The 19,536-nt window shown below is 60.8% G+C and overlaps 1 protein-coding gene across 3 annotated transcripts in view; it reads left to right on the forward strand.

Moving 5' to 3' along the window:
* Window positions 1-19,536, forward strand: part of CAPZB (capping actin protein of muscle Z-line subunit beta) — a 137,966-nt gene that overhangs the window by 103,729 nt on the left and 14,701 nt on the right. For all 3 annotated transcript variants that reach the window (XM_068967252.1, XM_068967253.1, XM_068967251.1), the window contains exons 4-6: window positions 75-188; window positions 16,447-16,588; window positions 16,915-17,031. In XM_068967252.1, coding sequence (XP_068823353.1) covers window positions 75-188; window positions 16,447-16,588; window positions 16,915-17,031 — 373 coding nt within the window. The remainder of the gene's footprint in view (window positions 1-74; window positions 189-16,446; window positions 16,589-16,914; window positions 17,032-19,536) is intronic.

Genomic DNA, 19,536 nt, shown 5'->3' on the forward strand with positions numbered 1-19,536 from the left:
AAGCTGGGGCTGACGGGCTCGACGGCCCCGTCTCCCTGGAACGAGTCGTGTGACCTTCTCCCTCTGCCCTGCAGGTCACCATGGAGTAACAAGTATGACCCTCCCCTGGAAGATGGGGCCATGCCTTCTGCTCGCCTGAGGAAGCTGGAGGTGGAAGCCAACAACGCCTTTGACCAGTACCGAGACCTGTGAGTTAAGGGGCTCCCCTGATACGTAGGTCGGAGAGGAGACACGACCAGCCCCCCGGCGGGCCTGACCAGGGGCAGCTCTGAGCGCCCTGCAGGACGCTGGGCGGGAGTGTGGTCCCTGGGCCCGTCCTGAGAGGCGGCTGGCGTGTCCGGGCGCCGCCCTGCGTCGTGAGCACCGCCCACATGCAGGACTCCAGGCCCGATGCCCCGTACCCGTCGTCTCAGATCTTCCCCAGCCTGGTGCTCTGGTAGTCCCCATGTTTGCCGAGGAAGAGATCAGCTCAGAACAACTCATTGAATTGTGTCAGAGGCCAGAGGCAGAGCGAGGGGTCAAACCCGGGTCCGTCTGTCCGCAGAGGCCCCTCTGGGTTTTACGGTACCGCCTACCTGACGGTTCTCGCCTGGGGCCCAGGGCCCTGCTCCCAGACCAGTCTCCGAGGCCGGGGGGGATGTGGGGGAGTCGCTGGGGGCCTCGGCCTGCACTGTGCCGTTGTACTTTAGTCACTGAGGCGTGTCTCTTTTGCGACCCCATGCACTTGGGAAAGTGTTTTTGCTGCATCTGCTTAGATTTCTGCCTCCTGCTGCACCCCCAGAAAGGGCAGCCACTCACTCCATGCACCACGCATGGAAAGGCTCCAGAGAAGATTATCTCCAAAGCATTTTTTTCTTAATAGATTCTCATTTTTAATTACGCTCTGTATTGAAAATACAGCAAACCTATAATACACGCAGTGCTACCTCAGTACGGACCCAGTGATTCAGGGGAGGACTTGGCACGTATGTCTGTAAAGGGCCAGATGGTGAACACTCTAGGCTTTGCAGGCCACATAAGTCCTGTCACTTCTTTATTCTTTCTTTTTTATGTATAATTATCCTTCCCTCGTAGCTCAGTTGGTAAAGACTGCCTGCAGTGAAGGAGACCCGGGTTCAATTCCTGGTTTGGGAAGATCCCCTGGAGGAGGAAATGGCAACCCACTCCAGTATTCTTGCCTGGAGAATCCCATGGACACAGGGGCCCGGTGGGCTGCAGTCCCTGGGGTCACAAGAGTCGGACATGACTGAGCAGCTAAGCACACATCCCACAGCCTTTAAAACCGTAAGGCCTCTCTTGAGCCTGGAGGTGGGTGGCATCTGGCCTTCAGGCTAGAGTGTGCCCACCCTGACCCTGGCCCTGGCCTAGGATGCAGGTGGGAAAAAGCGACGAGAGAAACGAAGCACCCGGCCTGCTGCGGTGCCGTCCGGACGCGGTGGTGCCGCCCTTGGAGAAGGAGCTCAGGCTCCATCTTGCAGACAGCGGGCGTGGTGGTCCAGTTTTTAGCAGATTTGATATATATAATACACCATACAGAATTATATATGTCCATCTGACACGTGTGTCAACAAAAAGACCCACAACACAGAAGCAAAAGCACGGCTCCGAGGAAGCTGGAACCGAGGCCCTTAACATCTGCGCCGCCCCAGGTGCGTCACGGCACAAGTCGGCTTTGTCTTCACTCGGTCACGTGCCAGCGTTTTACATGCAGTATCTTTAATCCTTTCAAGAACCTCTGGGGCAGTTGATGTTCCCATTTTTACTGATGAGACTCGGATTCCCAGAGGCTAAGTGAACCCCCCACACGCAGGACCTCGAGGTGAAGAGCTAGCGTTTGAGTCTATGTTTGCCTGATGTCTCCACAAATTATCGAGTCTCACCGTTAGAGTAAACTCCAGTGGCTGAGGAGTCACGACATCGAGAACGTTGCCCTGTAGCAGCGCAGCTCCTTCACGAGGAGTGGTCTTGTTGCTGGCGTTTCTGGTTCATTTGTGGTTGTTCTTACCCAGCCATGTGGCAGGGAGCCTGTCCAGCTGCTGAGCGGGGATTCCCAAGTGGAGTCAGTTTCGTGGGTTAATGATAATGTTGATAGTGAAACGGCAGTGCTGATAGCAGTAGTTACTAGCCAGTACCTGGGCGAGCCTGGCGTCCACTGCCTCTCTCGGTCTTATTGAATCTTCACGTCGTCCCGTGCAAGAGGGTTATCCCCGTTTTACAGATTCATAGGTATTTCACAGGTTCTATTCCAGTTTAAAACCATCCTTATCCAACTCCAGGGTCCAGAACTTAACGCATTGACTTGACCAGCATTGGCCTGTTTGATGCAAGCCAGATGCTCGCCGAGTCCTAGGGCTCCGGCCTTGAGTCCAGACGGCCATGTCCTTGCCCGCGTGGAGCGCCCGCTGTGGACACACAGACGATAGAGTGATAGTGGGTCGGTGCCCTGAAGGGTGATGGGACAGAGAGTGACCGGGGTTTGCGTGGCAGGGTCGGAGCGCCTGTCCGGGAGCTGACCTGGGCTCTGGTGCCCTGGTGGGAAGGGGCAGCCAGGCAGGGTGGCTCATGGGTCCTTCGAGGATCGGAACAAGGCCAGTTCGGGCTGCGTGTAGGCGTAAGCGTCCGAGTGGCGATCCCTGGGTACGGTGACCACGTGTGCTGCCCCCCTTGTGCTGCCGTGGAGTCGGGTGGGGGCAGGCCTGGGAAGAGGTGCGTGTCCTCTCTGACTGCCCCCTCCTGCCTGCTGGCTTGCTGCTTCACGTGTCTTAATGACGTGTGGTCTGTTCAGCATGTGCCGTCTGTGAGGCCTTGGCTGGCCTCATACGGTAGAGCATTTCCCCGTCCCCCTTCACAAGGCTTCCCTGTCGGAACATTGGTTCTGTAGGGTACGTGGGAGTTGTCTGCCAGGCCATGAGGGCCCTGCTCAGGGAGGTCCTCCAGGCGGTTAACCCGCTCGGAATTGGCCGGAGGCGGGTTTCATCCCCCAGGTCTAACTCCGCATCGCCTCCTGAGAAGGTTCCCCCGCCTGGGCAGAGTCCCCCTTGAAGGGGCTTTCCGCCTTGATGACCCACATCTCTGTGGACCTGTGCGTGTTGCCTCTGCTCCCCTCTGAAGGTGAGCTGACCTGCGGGGAAGTGGGGAGGGGGGAGTCTCACAGGACAAGCCAGCCCTGAGTTTCTGGGACTGTCTGGAGAGGTGGAATCTGGGCCCAGAGCCACCCCTGAGGTCCTGGGAGGGTCTGTGGAGCTGGGGTCCAGGCCCAGAGGATGCTCTTCTGCCCCTGAGGTCCTGGGAGGGTCTGTGGAGCTGGGGTCCGGGCCTGGAGGCTGCTGTTCTGCCCCCAGCTGAATCAGTGTGCTCTTCTAGGCGGGAGGGGACGGTCTGCGGCCTCCAGGCGGCGCCCACAGGCGAGGGCAGGGCGCCTTTCCCTCCCTCGTATGTGGGCGCGGCCTGGTCATCCCGTCACAGCGGTCCCAGGCCCCCAGAGGGACCGTGCTGGGAGTTGTCGTTGGGTGGTCAGAGTCGTCAGTGCGCAGGGACGCCCTCTCCTGAGGCCCATGTCAGGACCATTTCCCCAGTTGCTGAGCCAACCCATTCTCATTTAATAATTACAAATCCAAGTTTCCTTTTTCTTTCTTTCCTTCCTTTCCCCTCCTTCCCCCAACCCCCTAGTATCTTGCCCACTTCCTGTTGTCAAAGTGCGCTGTGGGTCGTCAGAGGTCAGTGACCTTGAACCCTGCCCGCTGTGGTTCTGGGGCAGACGGAGATCAGCCCAGGGCTCAGAGGCCTCGGCCCTGCCTTGGTCAGCGCAGGCCAGGGGTCACTGCAGCTTTCCTGGGGCCAGGGCCTCGCCTTTCACCCTGTCCTTCATTCCTGCCCCTCCCTAGTCTAGGCCTCTCCCCGCAGCAGGGAAGCCTCCTCTGCTGCTGCCGTGGTGCTCTCGATAAACACTCTACCTGCCACTGCAGGAGACGCGATAGACGTGGTTTCGGTCTTCAGTCCCCGGGTCGGGAAGGCCCCCTGGAGGAGGAAATGGCACCCCCTGCAGCATTCTTACTTGGAGAATCCCATGGACAGAGGAGCCTGGCAGGCTACAGTCCATGGGGCTGCAAAGAATTGGACACAGCTGAGCGTGCACAAACACACACAGTGAAGGAAGCCGCAGCGCTCCTCCATGGAGCCTTCCCCCTAGCTTGCTTCAGTTCAGTTCAGGCGCTCAGTCGTGTCTGACTCTTTGCGACCCCATGAACCGCAGCATCCCAGGCCTCCTTGTCCGTCACCAACTCCCGGAATCCACGCAAATTCATGTCCATTGAGTTGGCGATGTTATCCAGCCATCTCATCCTCTGTCGTCCCCTTCTCCTGCCTTCTATCTTTCTCAGCATCAAGGTCTTTTCCATTGAGTAAGCTCTTCGCACGAGGCGCCCAAAGTATTGGAGTTTCAGCTTCAACATCAGTCCTTCCAGTGAACACCCAGGACTGATCTCCTTTAGGATGGCCTGGCTGGATCTCCTTGCAGTCCAAAGGAGTCTCAAGAGTCTCCTCCAACACTTGCTTCCTTACACGTCAACAAACGGGCTCAGGCAGAAGGGTGACACTGCCTCGCGTCCACTGGCTCTGTCGCTGAGCCGCTGCCTGAGAGGCTGAGGAGATGGCCCGTGTCCTGGGCTTGTGGACAGGCGCCCAGAGCCTTGGGCAGACCCAGAGGGAAGCGAGTGATTGCAGGGCTTCCGTAGGAGAGGCGGGTGCCCGTGACTCTGGGGGCGGACTCCAGGCCTGTGCCCTGGTGACTGAGGACTGCGGCAGGCGGGCCCTCCCCTGTGCTCACCCGGACTTTAACCCCTGCTGCTCCTGAATTCTGGGGTCCTGGTGGGTCGCAGGACTAGGACTGGGTTTGCCTTGTGCTCTGGCCTCTCGACCACCCCCCCCCGCCCCAGGGGATGGGACGCTGCCCTCGGGCTTGGAGCCCTTCCTGCCGAGAGGCGCCTCCAGGGGCTCCTCGTTGAGTGGCTCCCAGCAGGAAGGAGCCTCATCTACACCAGGCAGGCGCACTGAGCTCCTCTCACGGAGGGCGGGGGGGTCAACCAAAGAAAAACAAAAATGGGCCAAAGGCACCCTTTCCTGCCGTTCCGCGCCCCGGGGCCCTCCTCTGGTTTATGTCTTCAGCCAGAACCTGAGGGCCTGGGAGTGAAGACAGCTCCTGGTTCCCGGCCCTGGTCCCCCAGCCTTCCGCCTCCTGGCATTCTCCTAACAAGACGCGGGGAAGGAGTCCGCGGTGAGCGTGGAGGTGGAGCTGAGCTGCGGCCCAGCCAGGTGTCCTGGGCGGCAGCAGGCCAGCCAGCCTGCCTGGAGAGGGGGGCTCGCCAGCCCCCAGAGGCGTTTCTCTGGCATGGGGGCTGGAGGCTCCATCACCGTCTTCCCAGAGGAAGGCCTTGGCTTCTGTGCTCGGGCTCCGGGCTTGGATCGCCCAGCCGTCGAGGTTCTGACTCTGTAGGGATTAGGATGAGTCATCGGCACATTGAATTGATACAGTCTGAGTGAGAGGCCAGGCCGGGACCGACTGATGAGCAGGCCCCCCGGCTTGCCACCTCTGGGTGCCCCCTCTCCTGCCCGAGCACAGGGTTTCTGCAGTGTGGCTTAGAAGTGCCAGCAGCTGGGAGCGTGCCTGCTTTCCCACAGCGGGCACGAGGTGCCTGGGGGCCCAGAGAGCTGAGCCAGGGTCCTGCCTGGTTCCCGTGAAGCCCCGTTCCTCCCGGCTCCCTGCCGCCTTCTTTCCCTCCCATCCCTTCCACAATTACTGCTTTCCTGCTTTGCCATCGCTAGTGACAGAGAGGGATCCTGGTGGGAAACTTGCCCAGGAGAATAACTGTTAGGCAGCTGTTGATTGCACAGCTCTGATTCTAGATTGGAACAGTCCGTCTGCTGAAAGTCCTCAGGAGATGACAGGCGGGTTTCCCTGGAGTGTTTGCGCCGGGGGAGGCCGTGGCCTGCTCGCCCGTCTGGAATGTCATCACTCTCCTTCCCAGGCCTCCCCACCCTGGCTGCCAGCACCCCAGCGGCTCCCAGTCTCCCCCGCCACGCCCTGAGGTGGTCTCCAGCCCCAGTAGCCCCTGGATGCCGGGAGCTGGAGCGGGAAGGGCCACCTCTGAGGCAGCTGGCTCACGGGGGTGCTGCTTTACTGGCAGAGCCTCCGCTTTCTCAGGCCCAGGCCTGGGTTGGCACTTGCTGCTGCCAGAGAAGCATCTCGTTTGCGGTATGAGCCACCAGCAGGCCGCCGCGTACCCCGCGGTCAGCGCTTTGCGTTCCCAGGTTCCCAGGGAAGAGAGGAAGCCTTCCCCGCTCTGGCTTCCACACTGGGCCCTCGGTCAGCCCGGATTCTTCCGAGCCCAGATGTTCTGACCAGGGGCCTGGCACTGCTTTCTCTCAGACATGATTGCTCCCATCTGTGCCAGACAGCTTGCCCCACGCTCTGCGATCCTCGACTCTTGGCTCACAGCAGATAATACCTTCGAACATGCGGTTGCAATTTATTGGCCTTATAAGTTAATTTTAGTGGGTGTGCAATTGATTGAAATCAAAGCTTAATGAAGGCCAGAGTCGAGGGGTCGGAGGCGTGGGGCGGGAAGGCACTTTGTGTTCTTCCTTGCTTTGGGTCTGAGATAATCTTCAAGTGCTTTAATTAGGTTTTCTAATCAGCCGCTCTTGTCTGGAAGAAGTTTACAGAGTGAAACGAGGCTGGCGCCCCTGTGGCAGGCGCAGGGCCCGTGAGCCTCTCCCGGCAGCGGCTGCGGTCCTCTGCCTCCTCTCCCTGCCCTGGGGCCCGCGTTACAGTTGTGGCTGTTTCCGCTCCTTCCTGCCTCCCTTCCATCCCCCGTGCCTCCGTCAGATGGTGCTTGAGCAACACCAGCTGGCAAGTGCAGGACATCCAGGGGCGTGTAAGGAAAAAGTTGCCCAGGTTTCTTGTGTCCTCAAAACTGAGACCTCGTACCCTGGGCCCCGAGGGGCCACCTCTTCCTGGGACGTGAGCGTTGGGCCAGGAGCTTGTGTCTGTCCCGATGGGACCCGTAGGTGGCAGCGGGAGGCTTGCCGACGGAGCGGGAGTGGCAGGCGTGTGCGTGCATGTGCGTGGGTGTGCTCACTCAGCCGTGTCCGACTCTGTGGCCTCAGGGGCTGCAGCCCGCCAGGCTCCTCTGTCCATGGGGTTCTCCGGGCAAGAACACTGGGGTGGGTGGCCGTGCCCTCCTCCAGGCGGTCTTCCCGACCTGGGGTCACACCTGCGTCTCTTGTGTCTCCTGCAATGGCGGGCGGGCTCTTTAGCACTCGCGCCACCCAGGAAGCCCAGCAGAAGTCTGGGAAGCAGGTAACAGGGTGGGTGGGCCCAGATACCTCCCAGGAGCTGGCTCTGACCCCAGGACTGTGTCCGGGTCAGGCTGCAGAGCGGGCAGGAGCTGTGCTGTGGAGGAGGCCGGGCCTCAGTCCTCTGTTGTGTCCTTGCTCGCTGACGGTGGGCCAGGGGTCCGCTTGCTGAGCCTCTGTCTCCTTGTCTCTCAGTGAGCCGTGGCCTTCTTGGTGGGGGTTGCTGTTCCCCTCCCAAGGCTCCCTGTGTCCACTCGAGGGTAACGGAACCATCCTCGTTGGGCAGCAGTCCCGTGTGTGCGGTCCTGGGTCGGGTGTATTTGCGGTTGTGGCCGTGGGGCGGTGCTCCTCCCCAGACGCAGGACAGCGGGCCGCGCTCAGGAGGCTGCAGGCTCTGGTGGGGCCCGGCCAGCACTCAGCGAGGCCGCAAGGAGGTCTGCTTCAGCAGCGGGCTGCAGTGGTCGCCGTGTGCAGTGATGGGAGGCAGTCCTTGTGGCCGAGCCTCCGGGGTTTCCCGAGACCCTGCGGTGCTCTCAGCGGTGCGGGTGCCACCCGGGCAAGGGGTCCCCAGGGGACGAAGTGAACTGAGGCATAAAGGACTCGCTTGGGAAGCACTAAGGAAGACCAGAAAGCGGGCACTGCGGAAGGGGGGAACACCTACAGCGGGGCCGTGGGGCCCCAGAGCAGCGTCCCTGTCGCAGGGGACATCCCAGCATCACACGCCGGAGGCCACGCTCCCCACAGGGTGGCCCTGGGCTGGCCTCCGGGAACTTGGACTTGGGGGCTTCCTGTTCTCCCTGATAGGAATGGTCACGGTGCGGAGACTGTCCCGTAGACACCGTGGTTTGTGCTGAGCTGCAGCCTCCCTCTCCCAGAGCCTATGTACAAGGCAGAGGGCTCACCAGGAAGAGCCGTGGGTGTTGAGACTCTGGGGCGCTCCGCTGCCCGTCGCTGGGAACTGAGGGCACTCCACGCGGCTTGGTGCCGGGAGCCCACCCCTGGTTTCCTCCACGGCCTCTGCTGTCTCCTTTCCCTGGAGTGACTCGGGGCCACGAGCATGGCTCTTCTGAGTCCAGTGAGTCCTCCTGGCGAATCATGGAGCCTCAGGTGGTCATGGGTAGCCAGGCCAGGCTGTGTACCCAGACCAGGAGGAGCGGGCGGGCTTCTCTGAGCCGAGGGGCGTGCAGGTGAGGCGGGAGAGCGCAGGCCGCCAGGGCCGGAGGGTGGAGAGAGCTGCAGAGGCCCCGGTGCGGCGTGGCCCGGAGGGTGGAGAGAGCTGCAGAGGCCCCGGTGCGGCGTGGCCGGGGGGTCGTCCTCCACACCCAGGGAAGGGGCTGCGGGTCCTGGAGCGCATGGGCAGTGCTCACTATACGACCTCTGCTGTCCCCCCAAGGCTCTGCAGGCTGGGGAGGCAGGCCCTGACCTGGGCTCCTCCTGGTCTGACTGTGTAGCACCTGTGGCCTGAGGTTACCCTGTGTCCGCCCCCCTCCCCGCCCCCAGAGATGGCCGGTCCAAGCTCCCCAGGTCTCCAGAATGAGAACCCAGGTGGGAAACAGGTGGGAGCAGTGAGCAGCGTGAGCTGATGTCAAAGAAGTGTTCAGGAAAGTTCTCGGGAAGGCGAGTCCTGGACCGCCCACCTTGGCCCTCACCCTTGCCATCTGCCCCTTTGGATTCGTCTGCCCCTTTGGATTCGTCTGCTTTGCCCAGAGGTGCAGGGCCTCTCTGTGCGTGGAGGCTCTGTCACGGCTGCCCCTGCTGCGAATCCTGTCCTGTGGGGACAGAGGGCTAGAGCGGGGGGCACCACCTTTGGCTCTGAGCACGTTGGCAGCGTAGTTAGAGTTTCCACATACATTCTTTGTGTCTTCAGCCACGCGTCCATCGGAGGGTCTCTCAGAACCCGCCCTGCCTGCGGACCTGGGCTGGGGTGAGGTGCAGGAAGCAGCTAAGGGAGGTCAGGGTCGCCTCAGCTGCACTGCTCTGATTGTGTGGGAGGCAAGCGGGGAGAAGCCCGTCCACCCTGGGGGGAGTTGAGTGCTTCCGGCTCTCGTGGTGTAAGTTTCTGAGGTGGGGTCGTCAGCGGAGGTGCCTGGAGCCCCTGCAGGCGGGGTCCAGACGGCCGCCTACTGCTCCCAGCCTGGAGCCCAGTGACAGCCCAGCCACTCGGTCCCCTTTGCCTGGTCCTGAGGCTGTGCCCAGGGCCTGCGTGCCTTGGCACTCATTGATTGTCATCTGCTGGAAGAAAGTTAAATGGAAAACAGGAGCGGGCAGAGAACAACTCCATTTATAGACAGATCCCGGTCAGCGCCAGGGACTGCCGCCTCCAGGGCCGCGCGTCGGGCTTCGCGGCTGCGTGTGTTGGGGTGAAGCAAGGATCTGCTCCCACTGGCGGTGGGCCTCCCTGGTCCTCCCGGGCTCCCTGGGAAAGCAGTTCTGTGCAGGTGCCCAGGGTGGTGGTCTCACAGAGGCTCAGCCAGCAGCCCCTGCCACCCCCTGCGAGTGGAAGGCCCTCCTTTCCAGAGTTCCCTGTGTGGGGTGCTCAGCGCCGCCTGACTCCTGGAGACCCCTGCCTCCCTGCCCTTTTTGCTCATCCACCTTGAAACATCTGCGTGGGGGTGGTGAGCTTACTTGAGTCCAACGTCACAGGCTGCACCCAGGCCAGTGGAACAGGGCACGGCTCTGGGGCCCCGCCAGCTCCCCCCCTCTGCTGTGTGACCCGGCTGCGTTCCTTTCTCTCCCTGGGTGTCCGTGATCTTAACTCTAAGATAACGTACGCACACCCCGTGACACAGCTGGCAGGCTTCGGGCAGTGGCTCTGAAACTCGGGAAGACCTTGACTGTCCATGTCTCCCGGGGCGCGCGGTCAGATCCGAGGGCCATTGTTCCTGGCGAGGCCTTCATCATCCCTCTTCCTGGACAGAAGCACAAGCCTTGTAAAGAGGCTGTAGAGCGCCACAGCCTCCACCCAGCTGTGCCTGCCGAGCGCCCGGCGTCACAGCAGCGCGAGCCCGAGCGCGTCCGCCCAGCTGTGCCTGCCGAGCGCCCGGCGTCACAGCAGCGTGAGCCCGAGCCCGTCCGCCCGTCCGTGCCCGGCGTCACAGCAGCGTGCACCCGAGCCCGTCCGCCCGTCCGCACCTGTGTGCTGCAGGCGTTTCTGCCACACACCTGTCCCGAGGCCGCGGGCAGGGGTCCTGAAAACCCTGGCAGAACCGACCATCCCTGGAGGTGTGTGAGCCAGTGCACGTGACGAGGGGTTAGGAGGCTGCACCACGGCTCTCGGAGCCGCCCTCACACCAGCCCTCCCGTAGCCTCCAGATCCTGGAGCGTCGTCAGGGCCAGCGTTTCTGAGGAATGAGCGCACCACACGGGCACCCCACGCGTCCCCCTCGTGTTCCTCCCGGCTTTCCTTAAGGAAGCCTGCTTGTGCAGCGCTCAGCCCAGCACCTGGGGGCGGGGCCTGGTGGTGGCCCCTCCCCTGACCAGTCTGGGTCTGGGGGTGACCCGCGTCCTCCGCCTCCGGGGTGGGGGGTGGTCATCGCCCTGCCAGAGACCCACAGCCTCGCCCGCTCCCGGCTGAAGGCCTGCACGTCGGAGTGAAGCCGCGGAGGGCCTGTGCCCGCAGAGCTGTGCCGGCCGTGGCTCTTGCGTGCAGGTCGTGGTGTGTGATCGTCACTTGCTGGGGCCTCTGCGTTAGAGCTGAGTCTAGCCCGGCTCCCAGGAGGCGATTTGACGGGAGGGAGGGAGGCCAGCCTTGAAGCCCGTCCGGTCCTGCCTTTCCTGTTACACGCGCAGCCCCATGTTGGCCAAGGCGGGTCACAGCCCAGATTCCTGAGCCGAGTTTCCATCCCCGTCTCCATGCATACCTCAGCCTCAAACACCCCATAAAGCTCAGGGAGCCAGAATAGGTGGTTGTTTCTTATTCCTTTCTTTGGTGAAGTAGATCATTTTGAGAGTGAAGTATTATATTTTTCCCTTTTTCTCTTCTCCTCCCCAGAAGTCCTGAGGTTGGAGACTTTCGGTCATAGAATCTGTATGTGTGACCCTGACTCTGGCCCAGTGGAGGAGGGCATTTCAGGGGGAGGAATGGCTCTCTGGGGAGAACAGAGTCACGGCCGCCCGGGGCGCTTCACTGACCCGGGTGCAGGGGCTCACTGATAAAGAGGCCACCCGCCCAGGCACGCCACCGCGGCTGGCTGTGCAGGTCAGTGGCCCTCCACCCAGGCGCTTGCCCACGACTCCCGGCTCCTGGGGTCTCGGCCTTTTTGAAGTTTATAAAACCTGGTTGTAGTCAGCATGGTGTTTTTCAGACGGTGGGACTTACAGAGCCAGCCCAAGTGCCGCCTGACTGTAGTCCCTGCTGTCTGAGCTCTGCATGGCTACCTTTGCCTTAAGAAACGTCCATCTTGGCTGGGGAGGTCTTGAAAGCCACCGAGACTGGAGCCCATGGTTGACGGCGCTCCCTCTCGAGCGGACTGCAAAGCCGCGTTTTCCTCTCGTTACTGGGCTGGTCTGGGCTGCTCTCCCATCCGCTACTCCTGATGATCCTGGGATCTGAAGGGCCCGGGGTTTCCTGGCCCATCTTTCCACGGCAGCTTCTTCACCGTGTCCCCACCGACTGACAGCCTTACCACGTGTGTGGGTTTCAGCCCTCGCTCCCTGAAGGCCTGAGAGACGCCCAAGGGGTTCAGTTTGGGGCATCCACGTTTTAACGATGCTCCCCAGGCGGCCCACTTGACTGGGGACCATTTCCGTCGAGCCCAGCTCAGTGGGGCTGTGGCCGCGATCCTGTGACGGGGTCCCCAGTGTCCCCAACGGAGCCAAGTCAGAGCACAGACCGCCAGGCGAACCCCATTCACGTCCCCGGCGATGGCGGAGCCGCCTTGTTGAAATGGCATGCTAGCATTTAAACAATATTAATACTATTTGACTTATTAAATATACAAAGGCCGGCTAAAGTGCTTCCATGTGCGCGCTGTTAGTTCTGGCGGGCGGCTCCTCAGATGGCTTTATGTGGTTTCAGACAACATTTTAGCACATTCTTAAAATACCCACAAAAGCCTTTCTGTAAAAACTCATAAATGTGAACCACATAAGAATTATTTTTTTCCTCCCCCGTTTCATGTCATTATGATCAAAGTAAGGTAGGTAGGAATGAGTTTCCGGAAACCTGTTCAGGTCCCTTCTTTAATTAATGCTTCGCGCTCAGAGCTGGGCCATAAACCGCGGGGCGCAGGCTGTCTGTGCCCCGCAGGCACCTTCCCCCAGCGGCTGGCGTTCTGGGCGGTGCTGAGCCAGCCCTGCCTGCTCTCTCATCCCTGCGCCTTCTGCCTTCGAGCGTCAGGTCGAGACTTGCAGCCACACACGTCCCCGGAGGTCCCTTTAGGCGGAGTGGAATGCGAGTCCGAGCTTGAGTGCACGAGGAACCGTGGCCCCTGGGGTGCAGCTGCCATCACTGCTTTATCAAAAGTCAGAGGGACTGTAAATTCGGACACCACCCACCATAATACCGTCCCCGCTGTTAAAACCAGTTCTGGCGGTCACGTGGCCCCCGAAGGTACGCGTGGCTCCGGCCGAGGGGGAAAAGCCACGCCCAGCGCAGTCCCCTTGCTGTGCTTCCAGTTACATGCAAGCAAGCGTCTGGGCGTGGACCGGAGCAGGGCTTGGAGAAATGAGGCTTATGGGAAACGTTGATTTATGGTGTTGGGGGCTAGATGTTAAATTTCTCTTTCATAGAACAATGTTGTAACGATTATTTTTTTTTTAATTTGGAGGAAAGAATAGTAACCCCCATGAGACCAGACTCGAGCTTGCCCTGCCCTTGTGTGTCCCCAAGTCGTGAACATAAAGGGCCCTGGCCAGGGTGGCCCACGGGGCAGTGGAGATGCCAGGGAAACGCCGCCCCCAGGGGGAGCCGGGAGCGGCTGGTTCCGCCTTCCGTGTCAGACGCCGCTGGAAGAAAACAGGGATCCCAGGGAGGGGACTGAGGGCTCGACCACAGACCGCCTGGTGCTTCTGAACCGCTCGCTGGGTGATGTGGGCAAGGGCTATCAATCTGCCAGGCCCTCAGCTGGCTCCCTCCCAGCATGGCCTGCCCTGCCCTGCCCCGAGCCCCAGCAGGGAGAACAGCACTCTGGTCTGGGAGGCAGGTGAGGCCAGAGGCTATGCGCCGGAAAAGCCGCATTTTAAAAGGTGTCGTTTTTTTCCCTTTTGATGTGGGGCTGCTCTCCCGACATGCAGACAAGAAGGGAAACTGTGCGCTGGAAGCCAGCCGCCTGTCCCGCCAGAACGGGTGTCGGCAGGTCTGCTGTGGGCTGCCCACTCCTGCCCAGTGGCACTGCTCTGCTTCCTGGTGGATGCGGTGGGGGGAGGGGGTAAAACCCAGGAGAGCGAGCGGGCAGGGCCCTGGAAAGACGCGCCGTCTGCCCGCCTGCATGAGGGCCGGGCAATCCAGGGGGGCCCTGTGTGCACCCAGCCCGCTGCACGCCGGGCCAGATCCAGGTGGCCCTGTGGGCGGAGGAGGCATTCTCAGGCTCTGAGCCAGAAGCCTTGCCCTCTCTGGGTTCAAAGAGAGACCTAGAACAAGGGAGAGAGCCATCCTGAGAGGGGTCCCCGAGTGCCCGGTGCCGGCCAGTTTCCTGGAGGTTACTGGGCCCCCCAAGCAGCTCTCTCCCTTCTCCTGCGCTTTCCCTGCACCGCCGCCCTGACCTGGAGCCGGAGTCCGCCCCAGCCTCGGTCTTCTGACTGACATTCAGCCCGGGGGCCGGCACCCCAAATGTCCTCCTGCCGTCAGTCCCCTCCTCGCGGTCGGCTCGCCAGGGGACACGAAGCCATGAGTCTCAGCTGACAGTTAGATGCGTGGGTAGCACAGGATGAGCGGCAGGGGCAGCCTGCCTGAGGGGCCCTGGCAGGATGAGCTCTGGGGAGCTGCAGGCGCCCAGCCCAGGGGGCCGCGCTGGGCCTGAGCGGGGGGACCGGGCCACCCCAGGGCCTGCAGCATGGGAGTGCCTGCCTGAGGGTCCTGGCAGGGCGGGCACCCAGCCCAGGGGCCTGCGCTGGGCCCAAGCGGTGGGGCGGGGGCCTGCAGCTCAGCAGCACGGGGCTCCTGCCTCTTCCGTCCGCTGGTCTCCTGGTTTCACCCTGGCGTGGATCGCACACTGGGGCCTCTGTGCAAAAACTTTTAGTCTGAAAGAGTTTCAGATTTATAGCAAAGTTATCCAGGCAAGAATACAAAGAGTTCTTGCACATCCATCACATGCATTCTCTAAAGAGCACTGTTTACCATTTATATTGCCGTTATGTAACACCGTCATCGAGGCACAATTCACAGAGACGCTTGCTTTCCTTCCTTGTTGCTGAGATCGTCTTTGGCCGGTGCCTCCTCCTGTGAAGCGTCTGTGTCTGGTCGTGCTGGGTCTTGTTGCTGCCCCTGGGCTCTCTCTAGCTGCAGCGCACGGAGGCTTCTCTCTGGTGCGCTGCCTCTCACTGCAGTGGCTGCTCCGGCCCCCAGGCCCCGGGGCCCGTGGGCTTGGTAGCTGGGGTGCTCGGGCTTAGTTCCCCTGCGGCTCGTGGGAGGAGCCAGGTCATCTTCCTGGACCAGGCACTGAACCTGTGTCTCCTGTGTTGGCAGGTGGGTTCTCACCCACGGGACCACCGGGGAAGTCCTCGCATATTGTTTTTATCTCTGAACAGTCCTGTAGAGTAGACAGTGACCTTGTGTCGTAAGGAGACCGAGGCCGTTGCTGTGGATGAGTCGTCGTTGGGCGGGTAGGCGCACGGCACAGCTGGTGACTGGCGGGCCGGGATGGGGACCCCCGTCCGCCTGATGCCCCGCCCACGTGTTTCGGCGCCTGCCCTGCTGTTGCGTCTGAGGCCGTGCGTGGCCCAGGCCCTGCTGGAGGGACCTGGAACGTGCCTGCCACACCATCCACACGGGGTTAATTGGGGTCAGAGAGGCCGCAGACTTCCCAGGAGAGGATGCGTGAGCCGCCAGAGCTGAGCTCTTCCCGGGTCTTAGTTGGGAGGCGCTGAACGCAGCCTCTGCTTCCCGCGTCCCTCAGACCTGCATGCACAGCCGCCGCCTTGTGCCCTTGGACTTGGGATCCTCTCCTGATTTTCTTGGCTCTTCTGGCCTTTTCTTAGCCTCTTGCATTTGAGCTGAATTAGGAGCTCTGATTGGAGAAGGCAGTGGCGCCCCACTCCAGTACTCTTGCCTGGAAAATCCCATGGACGGAGGAGCCTGGTGGGCTGCAGTCCATGGGGTCGCTAAGAGTCCGACACGACTGAGCGTCTTCACTTTCACTTTTCACTTTCCTGCATTGGAGAAGGCAATGGCAACCCACTCCAGTATTCTTGCCTGGAGGATCCCAGGGACGGGGGGGCTTGGTGGGCGGCCGTCTCTGGGGTCGCACGACTGAAGCGACTCAGCAGCAGCAGGAGCTCTGATTCAGTATTGCCGCAGACCTGCAGAGGAGGCTGAGTTCCAGCCTCATTGTCGCAGCCGGTGCTCTGAAAGACCCATAGACCCCAGGGGTGTGCAGGCCCTGGAGCATCCCGGAGGGGAGGAGAGCCCTATCTGCTCTCAGCGGGAGGAGTCTGGGCCGTTGTTGCTGTGGGTATTTTTTTTTTCCCCCTCTTCTTTTTTACCGGTAAAGTAACCATCCCCAAAGATAGGAATATCAGACTGTAACGATGACTCAATAGTAGTGAGCCCCGTTGAGTGTCTGTTAGACGTCACACACGTTAGTGGATCCTTCCTCTGAAAGTGATGTGAAGCCTGGAGGCGTTGAGCCAGCTTGGCAGAGGCCGCAGAGCTAGTGTTGGGAGCAGCTCAAGCTCAGAGTCAGCTCAGGACTCCTCGCTCTGTGCTCCTTCTGTGACCCGCTCCCCGGCCCCAGAGGGCGCAGCACCCTCTCCCCTGCCCAGCAGACGCGCAGGACCCAGCCGCGAACCACCCGTGGCGCCCCCATAGGGAGGGCCTGTAAACCCAGACGGACGTCCAGACGACTCTGGGCCAACGCGCCCCCTCCGGGGCCTGGGGCGGTAATCTGCAGTTTGATGGGCTTAACATTTAACAAGATGTGGGCCTGTTTCCTGCAGGTATTTTGAAGGTGGTGTCTCATCTGTCTACCTCTGGGATCTGGATCATGGATTTGCTGGAGTGATCCTCATAAAGAAGGCTGGAGATGGCTCAAAGAAGATCAAAGGTTGCTGGGACTCCATCCACGTGGTGGAAGTGCAGGTGAGGCTCCCCCGCGGCTGCCCTGGGGATGCTGAGTGATGAGGGGATGCTGTGATGTGTAAACCTGCTGCTTCCTGCAAGTGCCCACGGCCACGTGGACAGAGGCAAGGCAGGAGTGCAGTCGTCACGGATGAAAAAGATCCCCGGAGGACTGGGGTACATGATTGCAGATTGAGCCCTAAATTTAAAAGCCGTTTGGGATCTTTAGAAGGTCACGTCACGGTGAGGTCTTAGGAAGGGAAGGCTCGAATGACCTGAATTCAGGGGCCCCTTGGGGCTCAGCTCAGGGTCACACGCGAGGTTCTGATCTCTGTCGCATCCTGCAGGAGAAGTCCAGTGGTCGCACCGCCCATTACAAGCTGACCTCCACGGTGATGCTGTGGCTGCAAACCAACAAATCTGGCTCTGGCACCATGAACCTCGGAGGCAGCCTTACCAGACAGGTAGAGTGGGTGGGCAGTGCCCGGGCCAGCCCCAGCGCTGGCCGTGTGTGGAGATGCGTGGGCAGCCGCCCCCACAGGGTCCAGGGGCGGCCTCTGTGACTAATGGGGTCCCCCCGCAGGCCTGTGGGTGATTGCTGAGACTCAGTCACAGGAGATTTTTTCCCCTTGGGTCAAGGTATTTGTGGTAAGATGCTCCTGTGATGTTTGGGACATGCTGCTGGTTACATTTTCGAATGGATTCATTTCTTAATTGTGACTTCTGCCCGCAGGTGGCAGAAGTAAAAACCAGCTTAAGCAAAAACGGAAACAAGTCAGCTCACGTACTTGTGCGGTCCCGTCGTTGTCCAGCCCAGTGGGGTCTAAGACACACGTGATGTGGGCGGGACCCCGAATCTCTGCATGGGGGCGCCTGGCGGCCTCTGGCCATCCTGGGGGAGAGCGTCTCCCTGCTGGCTCGGGCTGCTTGTCCAGAACAGAATCACTTCCGGGGGCTGGGGTCACGTGACTACCTGTGGGTGGAGTTAGACGAACAGGGGGAGTCAGTTTCCTGAAGTGAAATTGGGCAGCTTTTCATAGTTTTGCAGGGGGTCGGTGTGGGCAGCGTGAGCAGTGATGGCGGCCAGGGGGTCTGAGCACCAGGCCGCTGGGGGGTGGCTGTCACAGTCCCCAGAAGGAGAGAAGCGGCTGAGCTGGAAGCTGCAGGGCTTCAGAAGGAGGAGAGCCTGCTTCAGTCTCCGAACCAGTCACCAGCCTCCCCCCGCAGCTGCCTCGTGGTCACATCTCCTCTCTGCTCCGCTCTGGCCCCCCCACCCCCAGCAGTGCCCCAGGGACACGGGGTCGCAAGGGAATGACAGTCAGCAGCATCATCCACTCCAAACCCAAGCAGGGCACTCTCCAGACCCCCCAGAGTGTCTGTTCATCTCATTCAGAAAAAAAATGAGCGTGTCTGGCTAAAGCAGTCCACAGCCTGCGTGAGGCACAGCGTCTGCACATTAGAGGAGTTCAGAGGGCATCTCCCAACCCGACGGGACACCCTGTGCCGCCCTCCTTGGTGGCACCCCGGGGTGCGCGGCCCTGGGGGGTAACCCGCTTCCTTCATGTCAGCCTCTGCAGGAAGTGGCATCAGGAGAGAACCTGCTCTCCAGTGTGGGTCCCCTGCCGCTTGGCGGGCGCCCCGCAGGTGTGCGGTTGGCTGGGCTGGCGCCCCTGCTCCCACCTCTTTCCCGTGAACTATTGACGCTCCAGGGATTTCCCGTTCTGTTTCTGTGTGGTTGATCTTGCTTAAAACGAGGTTTTCCCTGTGGACCCACGTTCTGGACTCTGTCCCTTCTGCGCATGACAGATAGGTTGTGTCTCGGTTCCCATCATCCCTGGGTTCGTTGTTCCTTCCGGCTTTGTTCCCACACATTAACTCAGATGAATGAGTCTGTCTTCGTAGTCATTCGCAGCCAAGCTCAGAGCTCTCCGGGATGGCTGTCAGAGACTTCCGTAGAGGAAGTTGTGGGGTGCCGGTCTTTAGGGTGAGCTGGTTCGGTTCTCATTCACCACCTAAGCAGACTTCACATTTCCAAATAGATGCTGTTTGAGCTACCTGTGGTTGAATGCCGCCTGCTCCCGGCCATGCTGGGACCAGGTGGCTGCAGGCTTGGCCTCACCCTCCTCATCCTCAGGACTCAGCGCGTCCCTGCACCTCAGGCTCCTTGGATGTTGCGAGAAGCCTTGCTCTGCTCTGTTCCCTGTCGCTGTGGTCCTGCAAGCCTGGCGGGGCAGGCAGGCTCGCTGAGAGGCTCGCCCTCTGCAGCTCGGTGGCACCTTTCTGCCCGCAGTCCAGTGCAGGAGGGCCCTGCGTCAGCGCCGTGGACCGCAGAGCTGGGCATAGATCCAGAGCGCGAGGGCCCCGCCCTGACCTACCAAATTGAGACCCCCATTTCATACAAGTCTCCAAGTAATTTACGTGCCCATTAACATTTGACAGACACTACTTTTCTGGGTTCCACACCCAGTGCCATCTTGGCAGGGGTGGGGGTGACGCCCCATGCCACCAACAACCGTTGCGCGACCCCAGGAGAGTGTCCTGCACGTCACTGTACCTGGAGACAGTGCCAGGCTGCGCATCCCGGGCTCAGTCCCAAACGCCAGCCTGCCCGCCCCCCCGAGACACACCTTCAGACTCCAGTGGCGAGTCCAGGTTGTCACCTGCGCTTCTGAGCTACTGGCTACACATCAGAGGTCCCCACGACCCTTCCTTGGGGTCCGTTAATTTATTAGAGCTGCTCACCGAACCCAGAGAAACCCATTTACTCATTAGCCTGCAGGTTTATTGCAGCAGACGTTGAAACATTTCAGATCAACAGCCAGACTGAAGAGATCCAGAGGGTGAGGTCTCAAGCAAGGTCTGCTGTCCCGATGGAGTTTTGGGGCCCTGCACGGTGGCACCTGGAAGCCGGTTGGTTTCTCAGCCTGGAAGCTCTCTGATTCCCATCTTTTGTGGGGTTTCACAGAGAC

The sequence above is a fragment of the Capricornis sumatraensis genome, chromosome 3, assembly GCF_032405125.1.
Source record: "Capricornis sumatraensis isolate serow.1 chromosome 3, serow.2, whole genome shotgun sequence".
NCBI classification, from domain to species: Eukaryota; Metazoa; Chordata; class Mammalia; order Artiodactyla; family Bovidae; genus Capricornis; species Capricornis sumatraensis.